General features: G+C 33.5%; 1 protein-coding gene across 1 annotated transcript; it reads left to right on the top strand.

Annotated features, from left to right (window-relative positions):
- The first annotated feature begins 769 nt into the window (after nucleotides 1-769).
- Nucleotides 770-11,573, top strand: LOC113521392 (large subunit GTPase 1 homolog). The gene is made up of 10 exons (XM_052894097.1): nucleotides 770-1,026; nucleotides 1,352-1,575; nucleotides 1,909-2,130; nucleotides 2,448-2,568; nucleotides 2,707-3,255; nucleotides 3,713-3,865; nucleotides 4,557-4,695; nucleotides 5,393-5,589; nucleotides 5,945-6,033; nucleotides 11,348-11,573. The coding sequence occupies exons 1-10, from the start codon at nucleotides 931-933 to the stop codon at nucleotides 11,469-11,471; spliced, it is 1,914 nt and encodes a 637-aa protein (XP_052750057.1). The 5' UTR covers nucleotides 770-930; the 3' UTR covers nucleotides 11,472-11,573.
- The last annotated feature ends 10,418 nt before the right edge of the window (nucleotides 11,574-21,991 follow it).

The raw sequence follows: 21,991 nt of genomic DNA, 5'->3' as shown, positions 1-21,991 counted from the left end.
TACACGGTACTTATTTTACACGTTTTCGCTTTTACACGGTTTTCCAAATAAGTTTTTTTTTTTGTTTTTATCGCATTCTACTAAATGCTACTGTGTTTGAACACGTGCGCTGTGTACACATCTCACGGGGAATCCCGAGCTTATGTGCTGACTTGCTGCACATGCACACTGTGTCTGTATTTTTTCACATAAAATTAAAGTTTTATCTACGGAAAATTGTATTTGAATTGACTAAATAATTGAATAAATAATTGACTGAAAGATTTAATTTTCCAGTTTAATGTATTGTAATTAAATAAAAAAACAGTGTTTCCGTAATATATTACATATTTTAACCTGTCAATGCATTTTATTTTTATTTCTGTGGACACCTAAAAATATTGAAAAAAATCACAACTGTTAAATAGCAAAATTATGCATTTTCTGCAAGCTTTTCGATTTACACGGTTTTGACTTGAAAATTTTTTATTTTTGATTTACACGTTTTTCTCAGGAACGTATCTACCGTGTAAATCGGGGGATAGGTGTATTAAATCTGTCTTTTGCTCTCTTTTACTTTCACCTAAATTAGATTACAATTGGACTGTACTATTCGCAGCTATTCGTGATATATAAAATCAACAAAATTCTTTACTTCTTTTTTAATATCCCGTCTCGTTTCTTGTTTGTGGGCATCTTAGAACAATCCGAAACCTTTCGGTGGCACAAGAAGCAACATTAGCCCTTTGTCAATTAAATAACATTTATCAAGTTGTCAAAATCAAATGACAACAATCTAAACTAAAAGTCAAAACCTCTAAATAATATCTATGTGTTTAACCAAAAAACATGCTGTTTTGAAAAAAAAATTGATTTACTTGATTTTTATCATACAATTTATTTTTTCTGCTCGTAACCCAAATTAAATTGTGATTTTGTTTTGTAGTTATTATGGGTAAAAAGAATAAGGATTCTCTTGGACGGTCTCTTATTAAAGATAGATTCTCGAAAAACCGTCACCGAAAGCATGTCGAAGATAACACAATGGTTAACAGCACTTTTTATTTGTAATTTATTAACTAAATGTGTAGTTGTAGAAATTTGCTCATAGGTACTTCAAAAACTAAATAAACTGATATAAACCAGTAATATAAACAAAGAATTGATTAAATAAATGTATGCAATTATTTAATCTTAAATATTTTTAAAACTTAAATATTTATGTAGTTTAGAATGGCAAACAGACATGATGTCACTTGATGTAAAGTGGTATTGATTGTATATAGTTGTGATAAGCACCATGATAACTATTACAGGCCACATTATGACTCCCATGATACCCCAAATGTAATTAAATTTCTGTACATTACAGTTACACACCACAGAAATCAATGATGGTTATGACTGGGGTAGGCTGAATCTCCAGTCAGTGACAGCAGAGTCTTCTTTGCAAGAGTTCTTGTCTACCGCAGAGCTTGCACAGCGAGAGTTCACTGCTGAGAAAATGAACTTGAAATATGTGAAGTCAGTGCCTAGTGAAGTGGGAGTGGCAACCTCACAACCAAATTTTGATAAACCATTAACTGTACCAAGAAGGTTTGTATAATTTTATTTTTAAACAATTTTTTTAATAGATAAATATGAAATGTTGCATCTGTGATATGATCTATATTTGCATGGTACCAGATGAGGTTGAAACAATAAGGATAAAGTCAGTACAGTTGGTTAATTTATAAGGATGTATCCTTACATTGATTTCCAAGGGAAAGACATGAAGATACATATAATTAGGTATATTGTTAGGAATCAGGATATTAGTTTGCATTACTAACAATAGGTTTTAAAGGTAATTCATTATTTACATTGTATTGCAAATCCATCATTGTTTTATGATGCCAATAACATATTTGTTGTTATAATACTTTTCAGACCACAATGGCAACCTGGGATAACAGCTGAAGAGCAAATAAATAGAGAGAGAGATTCATTCCTCAAATGGCGAAGACATCTTAATGAATTACAGGCTAAGCTTGGTGCAGCTCTTACACCCTATGAAAGAAACATTGAATTTTGGAAACAGCTTTGGAGAACTTTAGAGAAGGCAGACATTGTATTGATTCTTTTGGATGCTAGAAATCCTCTCTTATTTAGGTATTATGTCTAGTTTTAATTATTGTTAAAAATCACTAAAATTGTTTATTTTATTTCTCTAAAAATTGATTCACATTTGATATAGTAATGGACTTCTACATCATGTGATGTCAGTGATGACTATGATATAAATTATAAACACTATTTCATAATTATTTCAGCCTTTCTTATGAAGTAATGAGAGGTTTTTATTAAAATAAATTTCAAAATGGCAGTTATTTTTATGATTGATATGATATTATATAATTTGTATATAAAAATTTTGTAATCGTAAATATAAAACTAGTATAAATATATAATTCAAATACTTTTTCTAGGTGTGTAGATTTGGAAAAGTATGCATCTGAACAAAAATGCAAATGTATACTGCTGTTGAATAAGGCAGATTTAATAAGCGAATATGTGCGAAAGTGTTGGGCAGATTATTTCAATAAAGAGGTATTAATATTTAATTTATAGCATACAAAAATTATGATTTTTGTATTTATATTATATTCATATTTATATAAAAAATGCATAATAATTTGGAATATAATAGTAGTATCTGTTTATTTATTAATTTATTTTTTATTTCAGAATATACCCATTATGTTCTTTTCTGCTGCCAAAACCACTAAAGACAGGAAGTTATCTGAAAATGATGAAACAAAAGATACAGTTGAAAATTCTGATACAGAATCTGCTGATTCAGAAATAGATGAAGATTCAGATGTTGATTTAGAAGTAGAAGCATTAAAATCCACAGAAGAAGATATAGAATTATTTAAAAGGCAATTGAATGACTTAGATTTAGCTGTTTCCAATACAGCTAATAAAATAGATAGGATTCAAATTGCATTAGACAAAGTTGTTGAAAATCTAAGACTGGGAAGACCAGTAGAACCTTTCCACAATGATCAAATTGTAAATGTTAGTAATGGTTCGAGAGAATATATTTCAGAGGATGAAGATTCTATAAAAGTACAAAATTCTTTTGAAATTTATGATCGAGATAAATTAATTGAAGTTTTAAAAGGTCAGAAAATAGGAAACCTAAAAAATCCACCTAGGCTAACTGTAGGAATGATTGGTTATCCAAATGTAGGAAAATCTAGTACTGTCAATGTTTTAATGCAGACTAAGAAGGTAAGGTTTATTTATTCTGGCTATTTATAGATGTATTTTCAGTTGCTGAAGAATAAAGTAAAAAATTTTAACTATCTTGCAATATTAAAAAATGGTCCTTGTAACAAAACAAATTAAAGTTACTTCTATTTTAATATTTGCTGCAGAATTTTCTTTACTTTCATTATATTCATACATTCTCTCTTACAATACTTATCAATTTTGGGTTACTAATTTATAATTTAGAAAAAAAGTAAATTCTGTTATTTACAACTTCATTTTATTCTTTTCAAGCAACCTCCAATAACAGATAGTTACATCAACTTATTTACTCACCCACCACTGAGGCTTACCCACTTTAGTACACAACGTGTATGTTAGTTGAACAGTTTTGACGATTTTTTTGTTTTTTTTTTTTTTTATTCTTTTAATTTACTATATACATGTTAGTCTATAAAAAATATTTTTTTCTTTATAGGTGAGTGTGAGTGCAATGCCAGGTCACACGCGACATGTGCAGTCACTGATTCTGGATGAAGAGCTGGAAATTCTGGATTGCCCTGGTTTGGTGTTGCCAGCTTATGCTGTCGCGCCCGATCTGATGTTGACCGCTGTTCTATCTATTGATCAGGTTAGTCTTTGGATACAGACGAAAATGCCATTAAAGTTGCAGTCATTAGCTCATCTGATGGAATATGATACCTATTCTCTACAGACATGTATACATTTTATTTTATCATCTTATTTTATTTGTTCTTTTATTGGTCTCCCAGCAATTATTACACTAATACCATTTAATATTAAGATTACTATCTAGTTTATTGTATCCATATTTAAGGAATAAATATTTGCATGCACAATTTTAATTAAACAGATGCATTTTAATATTAAATGTCAAATGTCTGTTTAAAGCAAATAAATATTTCATTTCATTTCATTTAAATTTATGCATATAATAATAAATATTCTGTCTATATAATTCTTATATTAAATCTTTTTTACATTTAATTTGTGTCAGTAAAACACTCTAAAATTATTGTAATAAAATTAATGGGTAATGCCCCAAAGTTTTGAGCTTACTTTAACATGGGTTGCTGTGACCACTTATGACTAGTATAGCCACTTCTGTTGCACAATATATAATCTTGCTAACTTTTATCCGCGACTTCCTCCGCGTGACCGGGATATGACCGGGATATTCACTGACCAAGATAAAAAGGAGCATAAAGAGAATCTCCATCTCATATAGTACATATATACCACATTTCATAGTGATTGCTTTAAACTCACTTTCCATTGATAATATTATATTTTGTTTTTAGATGCGTTCTCACGACGCTGCAATGGCGCGCCTTTGTGAACTTGTGAGCAAACACACATTCGAAGTAAAATATGGTTTACTGTTACCAGACAGTGATGATAGCAAAATGAACTACAAGCAAATACTTACTGCACACGCGTGTATGTATTCATACAATTTTATGTTATTACATTGACTGACTGTCCACTGCTGAATAAAGGCCTTCCCCATTAAGGAGTTTTGCTACTATTTGCCACATTTGGCAGACGAGTTGGCATCCGCAGCTAGACTTTATTGATTATTTAAGAGGGATTATTTCTCGACCATTAAGTTCCCTTAGTTGCTTTTTACGACACCTACGGAAAAGGAAAAGGTGGTACGATCACCTATTTGAAATTATATCTCACACTATATCTATATCACAGTGTAATTATGGGATCAGAATGTGGAAAAGTGTGACAAACAAGCAGAACTGTAATAATCGGTTCAGAATTGGCGACAATCTATTTTTTTTTTATGATACTTAGATTGACAAACATCCAGAGGGAGACTGTACAAAAGTCATTTGCTTGGGAACCTCTGTCCCATTCGTGTTTCTACCGTTAAGCAGTTGTGTTTGCATGGCTGTGTTTCGCTTTGAAGGGTGAGATATTGCAATGAATTTACAGGGTACAGAGGAATAACATCTGAATCCTTAGGAATGGTAATGCATGGGGGGGTATCATGGGCAAAACTATTATGTCAATGATACTGCTCATGTCTATAGGCGACGGTTACCACTTTCCATCAGGTGTGCCATCAGCTTGATTTTTTGAATAAGATGTTAAAACGGTAAAATATATACTCGGATTTCTTTAGACAACCGAGGATTCATGACGGCGGCCGGCCAACCCGATCAGTCGCGCTCTGCCCGCTTGCTCCTCAAGGATGCGGCCAGCGGTCGCTTACGGTGGGAACAGTTACCACCTGGCTGTGAACCAGCACTGGATGACCTGATAGAACAGAAGAAAACAGAGAAAAGGAAGCCCACGCCACGGGAGGCGAGGATGGTGGAGGTGAGTCGATGGTTGTTGTGAGTTAATGGTTGTGGCTAGCTATCAAAGAGTACCAAAAATGTAATGAAGATAATTTCCTAGTTTCATATTTTCTTTGTAACGAGCTTGTGATTACTTAATTTATACGGTATCTTTTATTTTGTACCTTCTCATATCGGCGCCTTATATCGTCGTATTTATATACCAAATTTCAAAACCGCATTTAAAATAATCGTTCAGAAATATTGAAAATTATTAATTTGTTTAATAGATAATTCCGTCGTTGCCACACTTAAGCTTTGGTATGAACATTCTTTGAAATGTGGTTAAGCTACAAATATATATAAAATGCACTAATCTATTTTGTATATTTTAGGGTTGGTCGAACAAATCAGCTGAAATCGACAACGCTTTCTTTGCTATACAGAAAAGTACTGCACATGTGAAAGGGAAACCGATAATGGGGTAAGTATTCCGCGGCTGCGCCCGCGCGATACAGTATACAAAGTATTCTAAGTGCTAAGTTAGGAAATAATCTATCCGTATATCAAATTTAAATCAGTTCAGTGATTTTTGTGTGACAGAGTAGCAAATATCTATTTACCTTTCGATACAAACTTGCGCATTTACAATATTATAATAGAATTCATAATTGTAGATAAAATAACACAAAACCTCAACTCGTACCCTTTTTAACCGACTTCAAAAAGAAGGAGGTTTTCAATTTGGTTCTATTTTTTTAAGTTTGTTACGTCATACCACCGTCTAAACCGATTTGGAAAATTTTATTTTTACTTGAAAGGATATATTTACATTTTGATCCCATAATTTTTTTTTATCAAAATCGGTTCAGTTGTGTTTTTAGATCAAAATAACTGGTTTTGTCACAATTGAAATAGTTTTTTTTTTTTTTTTTGTGGGACACAATTTTTAATTATTATTTTATTATATTATTACCAGCTATATTTTGCGACTTGTACGAATTAGTATAATTACTATTTTTATTTAGAGTATTATTAATTCATGTATTTAATTTTATTTAAATCCCTTCATCCGTTTAAATATGATCAATTAGTTTTTCTCACATCTCAGAATGAATTACATTATCATTATTATAATAAGTGTAAATACTTTGTTTTTTAATATAGTACATTGTGGTATATTCTGAGGCAGCACTTTTTTTTATGCAACTTAGAATGGCAAACAAGCTGACGGTCCATTTGATGGAAAATGGTATATTTTGCCGTCGCCTATAATTACATGTTAATTTAGAGTACCATGGACATAACAGTATTTACTGTTTTTAAATCGCCCATGTTTAAATATGATCAAATATGTTGCCATTCCTGAATTACTCATTATTATATTATTCCTACTGTTTTTTAATATAGTAAATTTCGCCATATCCCATCCTTCAAATCCGATTTAACAATAGATCATGCAAACACAATTTTATGGACCATTATAAACCAAATGCAAATATTTTTGTCTTAAATCTATTGAAAATTTGATTCATATCAGTCTTTAATATAAAATTTCACAGTGATATAAATTTAAAATTTCAATTTTAGAGATGAGAGTAATGGGCATCTTAAAATCAACCCCATTGACATGTTATTTTACTAATCCAATTAAAAATGAAACTTCTTGATGTTTTTATTCACAATTTTCGGATACCACACCAATGAAATCATTTTAAAAATATCGAAATATTAAACAATATCGCCCTACAAAAATAGTTACTTACATAAATTCGTCTGCGTGAACTTAATGTCCAAAAGATAGTACTTCCTGTATTATTATTATATAGACTACATGTAAAGCAAATATTGCGTCATATTTTATTTTACAGTATCATCTATACTTATAAAACCGTTTGTCCTTACCGATCGTTAACACACAGCCACTCTACTACTCAGTCTAGAAAGCTGAAATTTAAAATAGATTTATTTTATAATGTAAGCATCCGCTAAGAAAATTTCAACATAAGGAACACGACACCACGCGTGCAAAGTCGCGGGCAATAGCTAGTATAAGAGAAAAAAACTTTTCCAATTATAAAATCACAATATATTTGTCTAGAATGCATATTCAACTTTGGAAGTACACGAAAAAATGAGTGTCACTAATTTTCTATTTTTAAATTCAGTCTAAAATTAAAAAAAAAGGAAAATAGCTGACCAGTCTTTTAAAAAAACTGTTTTTTTTTTATTTAAACTAGCTTTCGTTATACGTGTCAGTATTTTATATATGTGTATATTAAGTAGGTATAATATGTGAAATGTATTACTTTTCTATGGAAACCTAAATAATGTAGACCTTTAACGACGGCGGCATTTACTTAACCTGTCCAGTTCCGAGATAGTATAAACGCAAACAAATATATGGAACTTATAACGACTGAAGATGAAAGACATATCACCGTATATTATCAATTAGAGTTAAGGGAAACCTAAATAAACTCTCCGAAGACGAAATGGGCAGCCTGGATCCGCGCCAAGTGTTAATTCATAAAGTTTCTTTACGAGCCGACCGGGGGTTAACGATCGTGAAAATTGGTCTAAAACTGCGTGATATGACCCGCTGCATGTGCCACCAGCCGTCGAGTCTTGAAACTGGAATGTTGATTATAATATCTATAAATTTGTCATCTTTTGGAAGATATATTATTATAAAAATTCCTAGAAAAAAAAATATATAAAATGAAACTTGTTGTAATGAATTTTACACAAAAATATTTAATATATATATATAGAAAAATACTTGTACTCTTCGCCGTTTAGGGAATTTTGAATAGTTAATTTTACACTAGTTTAATTATGTGTAATGACAGCTGGAAATAATAAATAAATAAATAAATAAAATACATTCGAAGTGCAAATTAAAATATATTTATTTTTCGGATCCATTCTATTAACAATACACTTAAAATTACATTTATTATAAATACAGTACATAAGACGTCTCATTAATACAAATATAACAAATCATTAATTGAATAAATCATATATTTGGCCTATATTACAAGTATGCGATATTATAATTTCACGAATCCAAAATAACATGGCATCCATGCACCGTTCGATTTTTAAATAAAGCTACTGTCATCTATGTTGTCATACAGCTAATTTAGGGAAATTAATCTTGTCTAATTTAAAATTCCAAGCAAGTTTCATGCATGATAAATGGGACTAGTTTCGTTACAGAATTTCGGTATAATATATTACAAAAGATAAACTTTAACATACAATGGTTAAAATATAATATATTTTATACCACAAAGATGGCAAACTAGCACACAACCCGTCTAATGGTAAACGATCATTGTTGCCTATGGACGCTTGCAACACTAGGGGTGTCACGTGCGCGTTGCCGGCGCTGAAGAAATCTGAATATACCTTTTTTGAGGATGAATTTCCTAACGATGGCGAGCGGTGCGTTAATAAAAGGTAGCTAAAGGTAGGTTCTGACTGTAGGCATCATTTCAAACAATTCCTCTGCACACAATCCGTTAATGAGTGTCTAAAAAAATATTTCAAACCTTTTAAAATAAGCATGGGTACACTTAATCTTTAGGACTACCATGAAAAAATTAAAACTGGATCTTTTGGAGTATTTTATGGTAGGATCTATGACCAACGAAATGCTAAGTTTTATTGACAAGGCTAATTTAAACTTTGAAATTTCATTTTATGATAGAAAACTTTCTTATAACTTCACGATCATTATTAACTGAATGATTGACCTGTTATTCGGTGTGACTCGTGCTTTTAATTAGCTATAACAATATGGTTCTCATTAATATATTGAAATAAATATAAATGAGATCTATTACAATGTGGACCCGGCATAGAATGGGCCATCTCTTACTTTACCGTGGGCCGTGGGTGTCGTAAGAGACGACTAAAGGAACTTAATGGCCGAAGGATGGGCAGCAGCGTCCTTTTTAAAACATCACCAAAGCCTAACTGCGGTTGCCAACCCGTCTGCCAAGCGTGCCAACTACAGGAAAAACTCCCCCTTATCAGGTAGGCCTATGTGCAGCACTGGACAGCTAAAAACTGATGGGATTGGGATGGGAATGGGACCAATAGCAATTAAGGTTTATTGTCGTTATAATAGACTAATTAACCCGACTTTATCCTCAGCTATTATCCTTGGCTTGTACCTCGTCAGCGTATACATACCAATAACGCAAGCGGGGTTACCATTTCATGTCCCATAAAAATAAAGATTGATAATGTGGCATTGAAACGATGCCCCTGCAGCTATATTTAGAAGTCTATAACAACGAAATTACTCACTCGCTGACTAATCAAGAAATCTCATAAAATATAACTTGGTAGGTAGATTATTATGAGGACCATAGACGTGCACAAAGAATAAATTTAAAAGAAAAAAAAAATAATCAGTTAAATAAATTTAATCATCTTTGTACCTTCTTGTGTAGATATGTCTCATATAAGAAAATTTAGAACGACTGACAAAAAACGGGGCTTGTGATTTTTTGAGAATTAAAAAAAAAGTAAATATGTTGTCACTGTAGAATATTCTATGTGACATTCGGTTTTTGTTTGTGGTAATAATAGCACAGTTAAATGAATTTTGTACGCCATATTAGTGGATTGTATGTTAGACTAGTGGAGAGTGTGAATAGTATTTAAATACTATGGACCATCTTTTTTATCACTTGTCAAACAAAATTAAGTTATTTGTATTAAAAAAAATAATATAAACTTTCAATTTTTTTAATAGAAACAGTAATCGGAGTCTCAACACGACTTCCCGTTCACGAATATGGCTACAGTGCTATCCGTCATTACGTTCAAACATTTAAAAAAAACTCGTCTAACCTTCCATAATAAATATCTAAATCCTATATGTTGTTTTGAAAAAGTAAGCGGAGGTACAGTCAGATACGCACAGCGACTTTTTTTTTTCTAGTATTTAGAGTAAAGATTTTATTATCTTTATGTTTCAATTATAAATAAGTATTTGCCAATATTTTATATAATATTGTACAAATAAATAAATGGTATTAAAATTGTTTTAGAATCTATTATATTTCTGATATCTTTATTAGAAATATAATAGATTCCCTAAACAAACAAAATAAAAAAAATGAAGAAAAACAAATGAAGTACATACATACATACATTTCTGTCACGCCTGTCTCCCATTAGGGTAGGCAGAAACAATGGAACGCCAAATGCTTCGATTCAAACAAACCTCTTTCGCTTCTTCCACATTCATCAATCTTTTCATACACGCTCGCCGGTTACTACTTTTAATTTGGCTCTTCTTATATATATATATATGTATATGTATATGTATATATTTAATGCACGGGATTAAATATGTTCAGGCATTTGGAAGTTAAGGTGAAACAAACTCAGATACATGAACCCTAAAAAACTATTTCCTTATATGAGCAGTCCTGTGAAAAATTTTTTCTTCTATATATTTCTTCTGTTTACCAGCACTTATTTTTTTAAATACTCCTACATTTTTATGACAGGGATTAAAGCGATTGTTAGAAATGGGGAGAAGCGGCCCCATTGCTGGCAATACGCCCTGTCAGGTTGATCTCCACGCGGTTGTCCCTGCAAACCATCGTGATTTATTTTTAATGTATTCGTCACGATGGATTAGCTCATTTACTTTCACTCTACTTATCATTCCTTACTGGTGCCCCGTCAGCGTATACCGATAGCGCAAGCATTCATTTTGTAATCATTAATAAAAAAGAAATCTGTTTGTAACGACTGTTTGGTTTCAGTATTGGTGTTGGCGCACAACAGGCAGGTCAGACGGGGAAACCTTGGAAAGCAGAAAAGAAACACGCAAACAAAAACAAGAGAGAAAAACTCAGAAGAGTTTACGCACATTTAGATGAACACTGATGTGAGAGATACATATTGTAAATTGCCTAGTTAGAGAGAGATGGAGAATATGTATGTAATATGTTTTGATAAGTACAGTTATTAAAATGAAAGGAACTGTTATTTTAAGTTTTATTTAATTTCAAAAGAACATAACCTGTATTTTGCGGTTTTGAGTGACTTCAAAAAGAAAGAAATTCTCAATTCGTCGGATTAATTTTGTGTAGCTATGTTACGATTGTTTCATTAATTTTTAACCATTCCCATAATTCTCTACAATCGATAAAGTTTACTCCCTTGAAGATCCCATATTAATTTAGTGACAATCGAACCCGTCGTTTTCGTAATTACAAAACATTTTTTTTTATTAATGTCACAAAATTCCGCGTTCTAAATTCAAATATTTCCAGTATGAGAAACTCGTTAGCTTTGAAAAAAAATGTGAATATTTATAATTGTATTTATGCTTAAAATTTAAGATGAAGGAAGCTATTATTAATTATTGATAGAATAAAATTAATTGAAAATGAGCGACGAAACAAATAGCAATGTTAAAGAAATAAGGGAGTTATATTCGTGTGTTTCACCAAGAGTATATTATAATGGCAAAATATGGGATTTTATACGGAAAACTTACAAGGCTTTTAAGTCATACAGTCATATGAAAACTCCTTCGTTTTTTTTTATACCAAAAAAACCAGAGGTTTTAGTCTGATCCAGTACGATCCTCTTATATATGACACTGGCAGAAATGGTAGTAAAAATGAAATAAAAATGAATGCCATTGAAGAAAAGAAGAACTCATTGTTTGTCGGCGTGTGATATGTTTAAGATTGAAGACGTCTTGTTGCGGAGTAAAATTGACAATGTAGAACAAATTATGTAATACAATTGATCCTGGCTGCGTATAAGGTCTTTGTTAATTATATAGTTTATAAAATTTATTTCGGCTACCATACAGACGAAGTCGCGGCAACAGCTAGTCCTAATTATAATTGCAAAAATCTAAACACGTATTGGGATAAGTATGTTAGGAATTCTTATAACGTAATGTTGGTCCAAATCCCATGATTTACAGCTCAGTTGCTAATTTAAGATAAGTGGTTGATTTTATGTTCCGAACTGGTATAAGTCGGCAACGTTAACGTCGATATTCAGGCTCGGGACAATATTTATCACCGGCGGTAAATATCTGTTTAAACCATAGACTTAGAATACTCTCACTAATGTTTTAAAAATATATTCTATGTCAAAAAAAAAAAAACTAGAATTCTTTGCCTATTCTTGGCAAAGATGCTTATTTTGAAATTCCAAAAGTCACAATATAAAAGTGCTTATAAACAGAAAATATAGTAAATTTATAACTAATTTAAGATTAAAAAAATTCATACTTCTTACTATTTAATGTAATAAAATTGCAAGTAAACGATGTCTGTACATCCGAAAATATGTCAATAGATGCCAAAACTATATTTTTTTAGAAATATTGTTTGTCTGTATGTTTGTTCTGGTATCACGCAAAAACTACTGCTACTAGATTTGTTTTATTACAGTTGTGTTCCTGAATGACTAAAATCTGCTGTATGTATCATTTGATACGCTATTTCTAGATGGAGTACAAAGGAGATACGCCGAATTTAAGTAAAAAACTAGTATATAATAACTATAGTCTTGACACAATTAGTATAGTAATAGAATATGTACTAGGTTTAGTATTAAAACGTCTAGCTTAGAATTAATAAATATAAAAATATTAGCCTTTACCCGCGACTTCACCCGCGGCTCCAGAATATTTTACTGACCTGGATAAAAAGTACCAGAGTGCAGTTGTGTTTGCATGGCTGTGTTTCGGTTTGAAGGATGGGATATGGCGTGAATTTATTGGGTACGGAGGAATAACACCCGAGTCCTCAGGAATGGCAACGCATGGGGGGTAATCGTGGGCTTAACAGTATACTCTGTTATGTCCATGGTACTGCTCATGTCTATAGGCGACCGTTACCACTTTCCATTAGGTGGGTCGTTAGCTTGTTTGCCATTCTGAGTTGTATAAAAAAAAATCCTTCTCTATCCCATATAACATGTGTATACCAGATTTTATAGTGTATTATAAGGAAGCAAATAAACTCATTATCATATTTATAATATTATTAAGGATAGTGTATTTAATACTAAACAAAAAAGTATATTTCAAAATTTAAACAAGCAAAATTTTATAGAATCTTCACTTTTTTTAAGTCTGTTGAGAACATCATAATATTTTTAGGTGGTAATTATTCGGTTTACAGATAAAAAAATGTAAGCCATAATTCTTTATTTTCACTAGTTTATAAATATTTTAGTGATGCTGTTTCGGCGGTGTGCCACATACATAACTAGATCAAATAAATCCGACGGAAGTTCAAGTGGCTTCATTTATATTCAGCCGCGAAGTTTAACGTGTTATAGCCCAACAATTATTAATGTAATCAATAATTATTTATTTATTTATATACATATTTTTGGTGAGTTTTACAGTATTTACCAATGCACTCACTAAAAATAAAAAAATCCAACATTATAATAATACAATATTGAATATAATAATAAAATAAAAAGCTAATTATGTTATATAAAATAAGTATTAAAAATGCATTTCTGCATAATTTGTTACCGCTCTGCGAAACTCTGTGGCAGTACAGTGAAATACGTCCAGATTGGAACTCGCTACTACCTTATTGAGCAGACGTAGCGCCCTCGTGAGTGGCGCCTGATCAGCATGAAATGTCCTGTTGCGTGTTAGGGCAAATATTCCGTGGTTACGGTCACGCTTGTTGATGTCTGGGACAGATATGCTTATGAGATTCAACACAAACGCATTGTACTTTATTCCTTTAAGTATACTGTAGAAGTATTCTAGCAGAGAAACAAGTCGCCTTACCTCTAGGGAATTATATCCTACCAACACCCAATTATGAAATCGTTTGTCGTGACTTTTAACTATGTTAAAGTCTAGAAAGTAAAAATTTGGGGCATAGGTTTATTTCATAACGTAAGAATAATTTTAAATTAAAGGGGAAATCAGTAACACGCGTGTAAAACCGTGGCCAATACATATATTAATATAGTCATCATCATATCAGCTTTTAACTGTCCACTGCTGAACATAAGCCTCCTCCAAAGGGGGTTGCCAGTAGTTGCCACGCTTGGCAGGCGAATTGGTAACCGCAGACTTTGGAAATGTTTTAACAGGGATGCTGCTGCTCATTCCCTGACTATTAAATTCCCTTAGTTGCCTTATAAGACTATTTACCATTAGATGGGCTGTATACCTATACCTTTATGATTTAAAAAATATAATAAAAATTGTTAAAGTATAGTTTATTGTGAACTGAATATAGCAACCCTAACTTTGTTCATGGTATGAAAAATAAAAATACTGGTGTCTCTATGACGTAATTAAAAAGGTTGTTTTGTTTTTTTTTATTTTATCTTATCTATCGTTGGCTGATTAAAGTTAATAATCTATTTAGTTGACTTGTGTATGTATTAAGAATAATAATAACAAAAATAAAAAAAGCAAATGTCATAAAATTCTTAATTACTAATTATAAAAGAGTTGCCGTCGTTGTTTAAAGAGTTGCAGCCGTATCATCTCGTAGTAAGTTCTCATAAAGGAGACCTTTTCACTTTGCTGTTGACGTACCAATAAATTATCAGCAGCAAAGCGGAAAAAGACAATTTTATGAAGAACTTTCGCTTCTTTCTTCTATTTGTCTTCTTTTTTTTTCATGTCACAGTCGTCTTCTTGCTTGTGCATGTAATTCTTGATCTTCATTCATACTCCATTCACATTATTATTAAACTGTTACTGCAAATAAAAATAAAATTATATTAGTAACTAATTTTATCTTGCGCCTGTGCTTGCTTGAATCGCTATATAGAAGAAGAGAAGCTAGTTAAGTAAAAACAATCATGTCTTATGGAGAGGTAATGTAGCTATGTTTATAACTTGCTTTAAGTATCTTATATGTTAAGGTCCCGCGATTGATCATAATTTCACCAGATGGAAAACGACGATGTGGTATAAGATGTGAAAACGGTAATGGTAGAAGAGAAGGGCAGCGACAATAATGAAATAATATTAAGAGAGGCTTACCAGTATATTTTCTTTAGACAATCACAATCTAACAATATAACAATAATAATATGTCAATCAAAAAGAAAAACAAAATAAGTATCAAAAGACATATTCATAATATAAAAATATAAATCTAAAAAAGGTAAAGTTGTATGAAAGGAGGTCTGTCGCCAACATGGCACGCCTCGGTGCAGAGCACCAATCTAAGGAGGCGACAAAAGCAATAGCACTCATCGTTGTTGGATAGTCCGTCGACTGAAGCCGTTCGCCCTCACACCGATGCAGATTTGTACCGTAACCTCAACGACAAGAGGCAACTCCGACTGACCGAGATTTTATGGGCCTGAAAATCTCTCCAATGCCCATTTCTAGAAAGTCCAGGTTACTCAAGACCCATCAGAAAAGTAGTGCCATTGCTTTTGTCGCCTCCTTAGATTGGTGCTCTGCACCGGGGCGTGCCATGTTGGCGACAGACCTCCTTTCATACTACTTTACCTTTTTTAGAATTATATTTTTATATTATGAATATGTCTTTTGATACTTTTGTTTTTCTACTTGAGTGACATATTATTATTGTTGTTGTTAGATTGTGATTGTCATAAGAAATTATACTGGTAAGCCTCTCTTAATATTATTTATTATTGTCGCTGCCCTCCTCTCCTACCAGCGCCGTTTTCAAAATGAAACATTCTAGCTTGTGGCTTCTCAGGGTCCATTGGGACGTCCGTAAATGGACGTGTATTTATTAGGACCTCTGCTTCGAATCGTGGAATTGGGTGCACTTCTTCCTTTAATGCTTTATGTAGCAGAGTTATAGAAAAAGCGTTCTTAATCAATCTGAACAGAAATTCCCAGGAGCCACTCATTGATGGTGCTGTTAGACAAATGGACCGCCACTCAATCTTATTGGCTATAAAAACGAAGACCAAAGCAAATTGGTTTGCTGCACCGACAAAAACCGTTAACCGTTTCGGAGACAATCTTCGACGAATCTTCGATAAATCTTCTAAGATCCATGTCAGCAACATCCACTGAAAGGCTTCTCACGATTTCCAGGTAAACAGCTCGTGCGGTGAGATATGTAAATACAGCTACCTAGCGCTTTTCTCACTTGCATCTAATAGTAACCTCCACCGGAGCAAAGTAATAGAGACCGGTAAAAAGAAACGCCGATGATGCGATAACTTATCACCGAGAAGGTCACCAAATTATGGCGCAGACGGAAGAAGCTTTATAACTATGTAAAAGCAATAATATTTGGCAACAGACCTGGTTAACACCAATACTGCTATTATTTAATATCTCCCGCGCAGGAAGTTGACGAAAGTTACAGTGAGACAGTGACTAAAATTTTGATAGTAGTGATCAAGAAGTAACCATACTATTATGTCGACCGTCTAAGTGGGTTTACTTCCTGCATGGGAGGTTCTAAAATTATACAATATTAAACATTAACAAAACAATAAACATTTACAATAAAATTATACAAATTCTTCCATTCAAATGGAGAGAATCGTCCTCTCCCAACATCAAGATTAGGTTTTTAAACCTTCTTGATTGGTTGAGAAAAGACCTGCTGTATAAAGGTGCCTTTCAGTCTCCGAAATTTCTTCTATTTAAAGGGGGAGACAAAATTTTGGAAGGAACCTCGGAGGCGGCGCTATATAATTTTGAAATTTGGAGGCTTCTAATAAAAACCGGAAAATCTTGGCACAATAATGTGCACTAACAGTTGTCCTAATCAACCGAATTCATCAGTCTAAATGATTAGGTCGACCACCGGAGATGTTAATGCTGTTGGCTTGTAGTGCCAATGACATCTATATCATAAAACTTTCGATAGTGTGCTTCCACGATATAAGTTGTAAATCGAGTAGCCATGTAAGCCGTCTGTAGCTCCAACTGTCTACGTGTGCCACAGTCATAGAGGCAAGTTCACCCTCTACTTTTTTCTTACCTCTTGGTGGCATCGAAAGGCATTGGATAGAATTAGGTCGGCTACGAGGCAACTCGTGATAGAAATTTCCACTAAAGTAAATTTTATTTTTAACCCAATGCCATCTATCGTTTACAGTAGAAAATCTGAATAAGTCAGTAGCTACGATAGATGACACTACCTTACCTTTTGGGGAGATAGTGGTATAACATACACCATCGTTGACGTATTTCAATAACTCTGGGTAGGGGAGGAACTTCACAGAAACTAACATATTTATTGTGGGAACACAGTTGTGTACCACACAAGCTAACTGGTGTAGTTCCTTACCGTCAGATGCAAGCAGCTTGGTCATGTCTTTCGCTTGTGATACTAGTTGACGTATCAGAAGGTCAGTCTGACCAAACTGCTCTTGTAGAGCCACCATGATCTCTTTTGGGTCTTGTGACAAAGCCAGAAGAGAAATAACAACGTCACGAGCGGCTCCACGGAGAGCAGAGAGAGAGCTCGACAGATCTATGCTTTCCGTCGCCATGAACAAATGTTTGGAATTTAAAAATGATGATTTGAATAATAATAATAGCCAATGGGAAGGCGGCGAACCAGTAAACATAGGTAGACTAACTACTACATTACCTGAATTAGGGTTTCCGTTGTTCCCACGAGCCACATCAGTAAGCTCAGCCAACTTCAAGAAATCACTGGGTTGATGATGAAGAGTGTTAAAGGCTATGAGCTTATTTTTATTTTGTGTACAATCAAATGATATGTTTTGTGTACCTAAAGTGTGTTTACGTGTATGGGATTTATGAATAGGCGGCATCGGCGACTTGAAGTGGAGTTCGTGGGCTTCGTTGAAGGCTTTCGACGAAGCAACAGCGTCTGGCTGCTGCGCTCCATAGTCGCAGTGCTGAGAGGATGTCATGCCGTGGACATTTGAAGATTCAAGGGTAGTTAGGGCCGGCGCGGTAACAGGCGCAGACTCGCGCACCACGGCTGAAACGCCAGCGGTGCCAGGTGAGTATTCATGCGCGCGCCCGACCAATTTCAGTACCTTATGCGCCTCCAATGCCGACTGAACAGGCGCGAAAGAAGGCACGTGCTCGCGCGCTGCGACACCAGCCATACCGGTGGCGCAAACGCCAGGCGAGACCACGGGCTCGCGTTCTGTGGCCAGCACTGAGTTGATCTGTCTCTCAGATAAAGAATCGTTAGAATAGGTCACCCATTTTTCTATTCTAGAGTTTTTAGACGATTGTGAGTGTATACTGGCGGCCTCATCAATAGCCGCTAATTCAGCCTCTAGTTCTAGAGTCGCTACAATACGAGCTGCAGCGCGTTCCCGCTCAGCTGCAGCGCGTTCCCGCTCAACTGCAGCGCGTTCCCGCTCAGTTGCGGCGCGGTCAAGATTGGCCTCTAATTCGGCTAAGCGACGTGCATGTAATGCTTTCGCGGCAAGTCGTTGCGTTTGAATAGAGGTCGATGAGCGATGTGGACTATGACGCGAACTAGGAATATTAATATTATGAGAAACACCGGCGGATACCTCTGAGGGAGGAACGAATAAATCCGCTAGGGCGCTTTGTGCCGCTGCCATACCTCTTGTGAGAACCATTTGAAAAAATGTTTATAATTTCGAATTTTTTTAAAATATATATCTAATAATTTTACCGGGAGAAGGACCAATGAAAACGGCGCTGGTAGGAGAGGAGGGCAGCGACAATAATAAAATAATATTAAGAGAGGCTTACCAGTATAATTTCTTATGACAATCACAATCTAACAACAACAATAATAATATGTCACTCAAGTAGAAAAACAAAAGTATCAAAAGACATATTCATAATATAAAAATATAATTCTAAAAAAGGTAAAGTTGTATGAAAGGAGGTCTGTCGCCAACAAGATGGATCTTGCAGGCCCATGAATAGCCCATTCACATTTGCCTTAAATTGGTGCAAATTATACTTGGATAGAAAAACATAAGCAAGGAGAGTAAGGAACCTTGGCCGTACGAATGATGAAGACGCAAAACGCTTCGTGCGCAAATGGTATATCAACGACGTAAAAGCGGAGGCTCTCGCCCCATCTGGTTGTCTGATATCGAAATGGTGAAAAAGGAATCAGATCATGCAGTTCTTGAGTACTATCTCCAAAATTCATACTGTAAAACATGGCGAGTCGAGCAATTTATTTATTTAAATAACTTTATTGACCAAAATAAGGTAGAAAAGGCGGACTTAATGCTAATAGTACTATCTACCAGCCAACCAATTTTGCAGCGATGTTCTGAATATAATCTACCCGTGAACCAAATTTAGTTCAAATCCATTCAGAAGTTTAAACGAACGAACAAACTTCTTTACAAACTTATACATTTATAATATTAGTATGATTAATGTAATGAAAATTGGATGTTATTGGACTGTTGTACCGTACATAGAGACCGTGTTCTATTTAAGGGCAATGTCGGATCTGGCACCAACGAGCGTGAATGAGACGAAAAATGATTGAATGTGAATGAAGCAGGAGATATACTATGTCAAAACAGCCTTTGGCAAGCGTTTCTCTCTTCCTACTTCGTAAAGTCTTGGCTTAAAGATAGATAGGTAGACAAATATACATATCAGTTATAAAATTATTTCCGTCTTATAGAAATATTTCGCTATTTTTAATACAAATAATTGTTATGAGTATTTATAAGGAGTGTAAAAATTAAGAGGTGTCTATACCATGAAATCAATGTTAGAATGAGTTACAACCTACTAGTTGGATGAAATGTCTACATCAAAGATTCTCAAATTTATATTGTCCATCGCCACTTTGAACATTAATTATCTTCTAGCGCCCTCTAAAATTTTTAACTTCCCTATGCCTTAAAAACCATAATTGTAATAATTAAAAATTTATAAAGTATGTGACATATTATAAATGTTGCTTCTGAGTTCAAACTTACATTTTCAATAAGAGTGTACTATTAAATATAAAGTAAAAATAATAAAGCGCAACTTTAGCAATAATTATAACTGAAACTTCATAACCGTCGCTATACTCGTATAGGCCTTTAGCACTCATAGGAAGACGTTATCTTTCACTTTAAGAATCAGTGGTGTAGGTAAACTAAACCGAAGTTAGGCGTTGTGTAGACATCTCGTCCCGATTTTGATTCACGTTATGAATAAAGATTCTGATCTCATGAGACGAAAATACTCACTGTTCCCTACAGACAACAACCTGCTTTCGAATCAACGGTAGAATCATGGCAAAAAATGTCGATTTAAAAGTGCTTGTAAACAAGTCTATTTATATGAAATATGTTACACCCATTTGCTTCATTATTTAAAAATAACAATCGGCAAACCACAATCGGTTCGGCAAATTGAGGAATTAAAAAAATGAATTAATTTAATAAATATATATATATATATATATATATATATATATATATATATATATATATATATATATATATATATATTCCGTCAAGTTGCAGTTGCAAGAGCACTTCCTAGTTGTCGACGCCTATGCTTAGAGTTAAACAAATTTGAAATACTATAGGAAGCTTTTTTAAATATAGGTACAACACGTTAACATAAGGAAATATGTTCTTAGGCATGCGATGAATTAAAGCGCAATTGTTTTAAAAACATTTGAAAAAAGAACAATTAACAAAAAACGTGTGTGTGTGATGGATTTGGTGAGTATAAAAAGTAGGCAATTTTTATACTAGCAAAATTTTAGTGTATATAAATACAAATCAATTGCTGAATGTATGTAAGCGCATCACTTCAGAATGGCTACGCCTATTTGGTTACTTTTTTTTCTTTGAAATAAAAAACATACGAGTCAAACGAAAACATGAAAAAGGAGAGTTTATTTATAGTTTATCTGTGTTCCATAAATGAACCGACTTCAATCGTTGCAAAACCGGTTATTTTGATTTGAAAACTAAACTACTCGACCGATTTTGATAAAATTTCTATGGGACCAATCTGTGAGTGTATCTTTCAGATAAAAAAGAATTATTGTGATTAATTAGTGTAAATTAGTCAGTGTGATGATATTTAAAACTAGGGGGTAAACGGGATTGTTAGTAATGATCAGCAACCCCATTGACTCTCATCTCTCAGATATCTCTCAGATCGACCTTCTCGCGGTTCCCCCCAGAAACTATCGTGATTGATTTATTGTTGAATTTGTTACGGTGGGCCAACTGACCTGCTTCACCATCAGCTATCGCCTCTCACTGGTACCTCGCTTGTGTATACTAATAACGCAGGCGTGGTAACCATTCTATTATCAACTATTAAAAGCATCTAAGTTAAAGCTAAAAAATATTATTATATTTTTGTCGTTTAAAGATGTTCATTCGAAAAATTTAGAATAATATCGGTGAAACAGTGTAATATTAATTTACTGAGTAGTTTATTGGCATAAAAAGAGTTTTCGTTTATATTTTAAGATTGTTGTTCATTGGCACAGGAA

This window comes from Galleria mellonella, unplaced genomic scaffold, assembly GCF_026898425.1.
Source record: "Galleria mellonella isolate WM207_F2 unplaced genomic scaffold, CSIRO_AGI_GalMel_v1 utg19, whole genome shotgun sequence".
Lineage (NCBI taxonomy): Eukaryota > Metazoa > Arthropoda > Insecta > Lepidoptera > Pyralidae > Galleria > Galleria mellonella.
Note: the sequence above shows the minus strand (reverse complement) of the source record. Positions and strands in the feature narration are given on the sequence as shown.

Bases quoted from the DNA above. Each gene is read 5' to 3' on its own strand.
- LOC113521392 (XM_052894097.1), top strand. From the start codon at position 931: ATGGGTAAAAAGAATAAGGATTCTCTTGGACGGTCTCTTATTAAAGAT. The intron at 2,569-2,706 runs GTATTAATATTT...TTTTTATTTCAG, and splicing joins CAGATTATTTCAATAAAGAG to AATATACCCATTATGTTCTT. The intron at 5,590-5,944 runs GTGAGTCGATGG...TGTATATTTTAG, and splicing joins GGGAGGCGAGGATGGTGGAG to GGTTGGTCGAACAAATCAGC.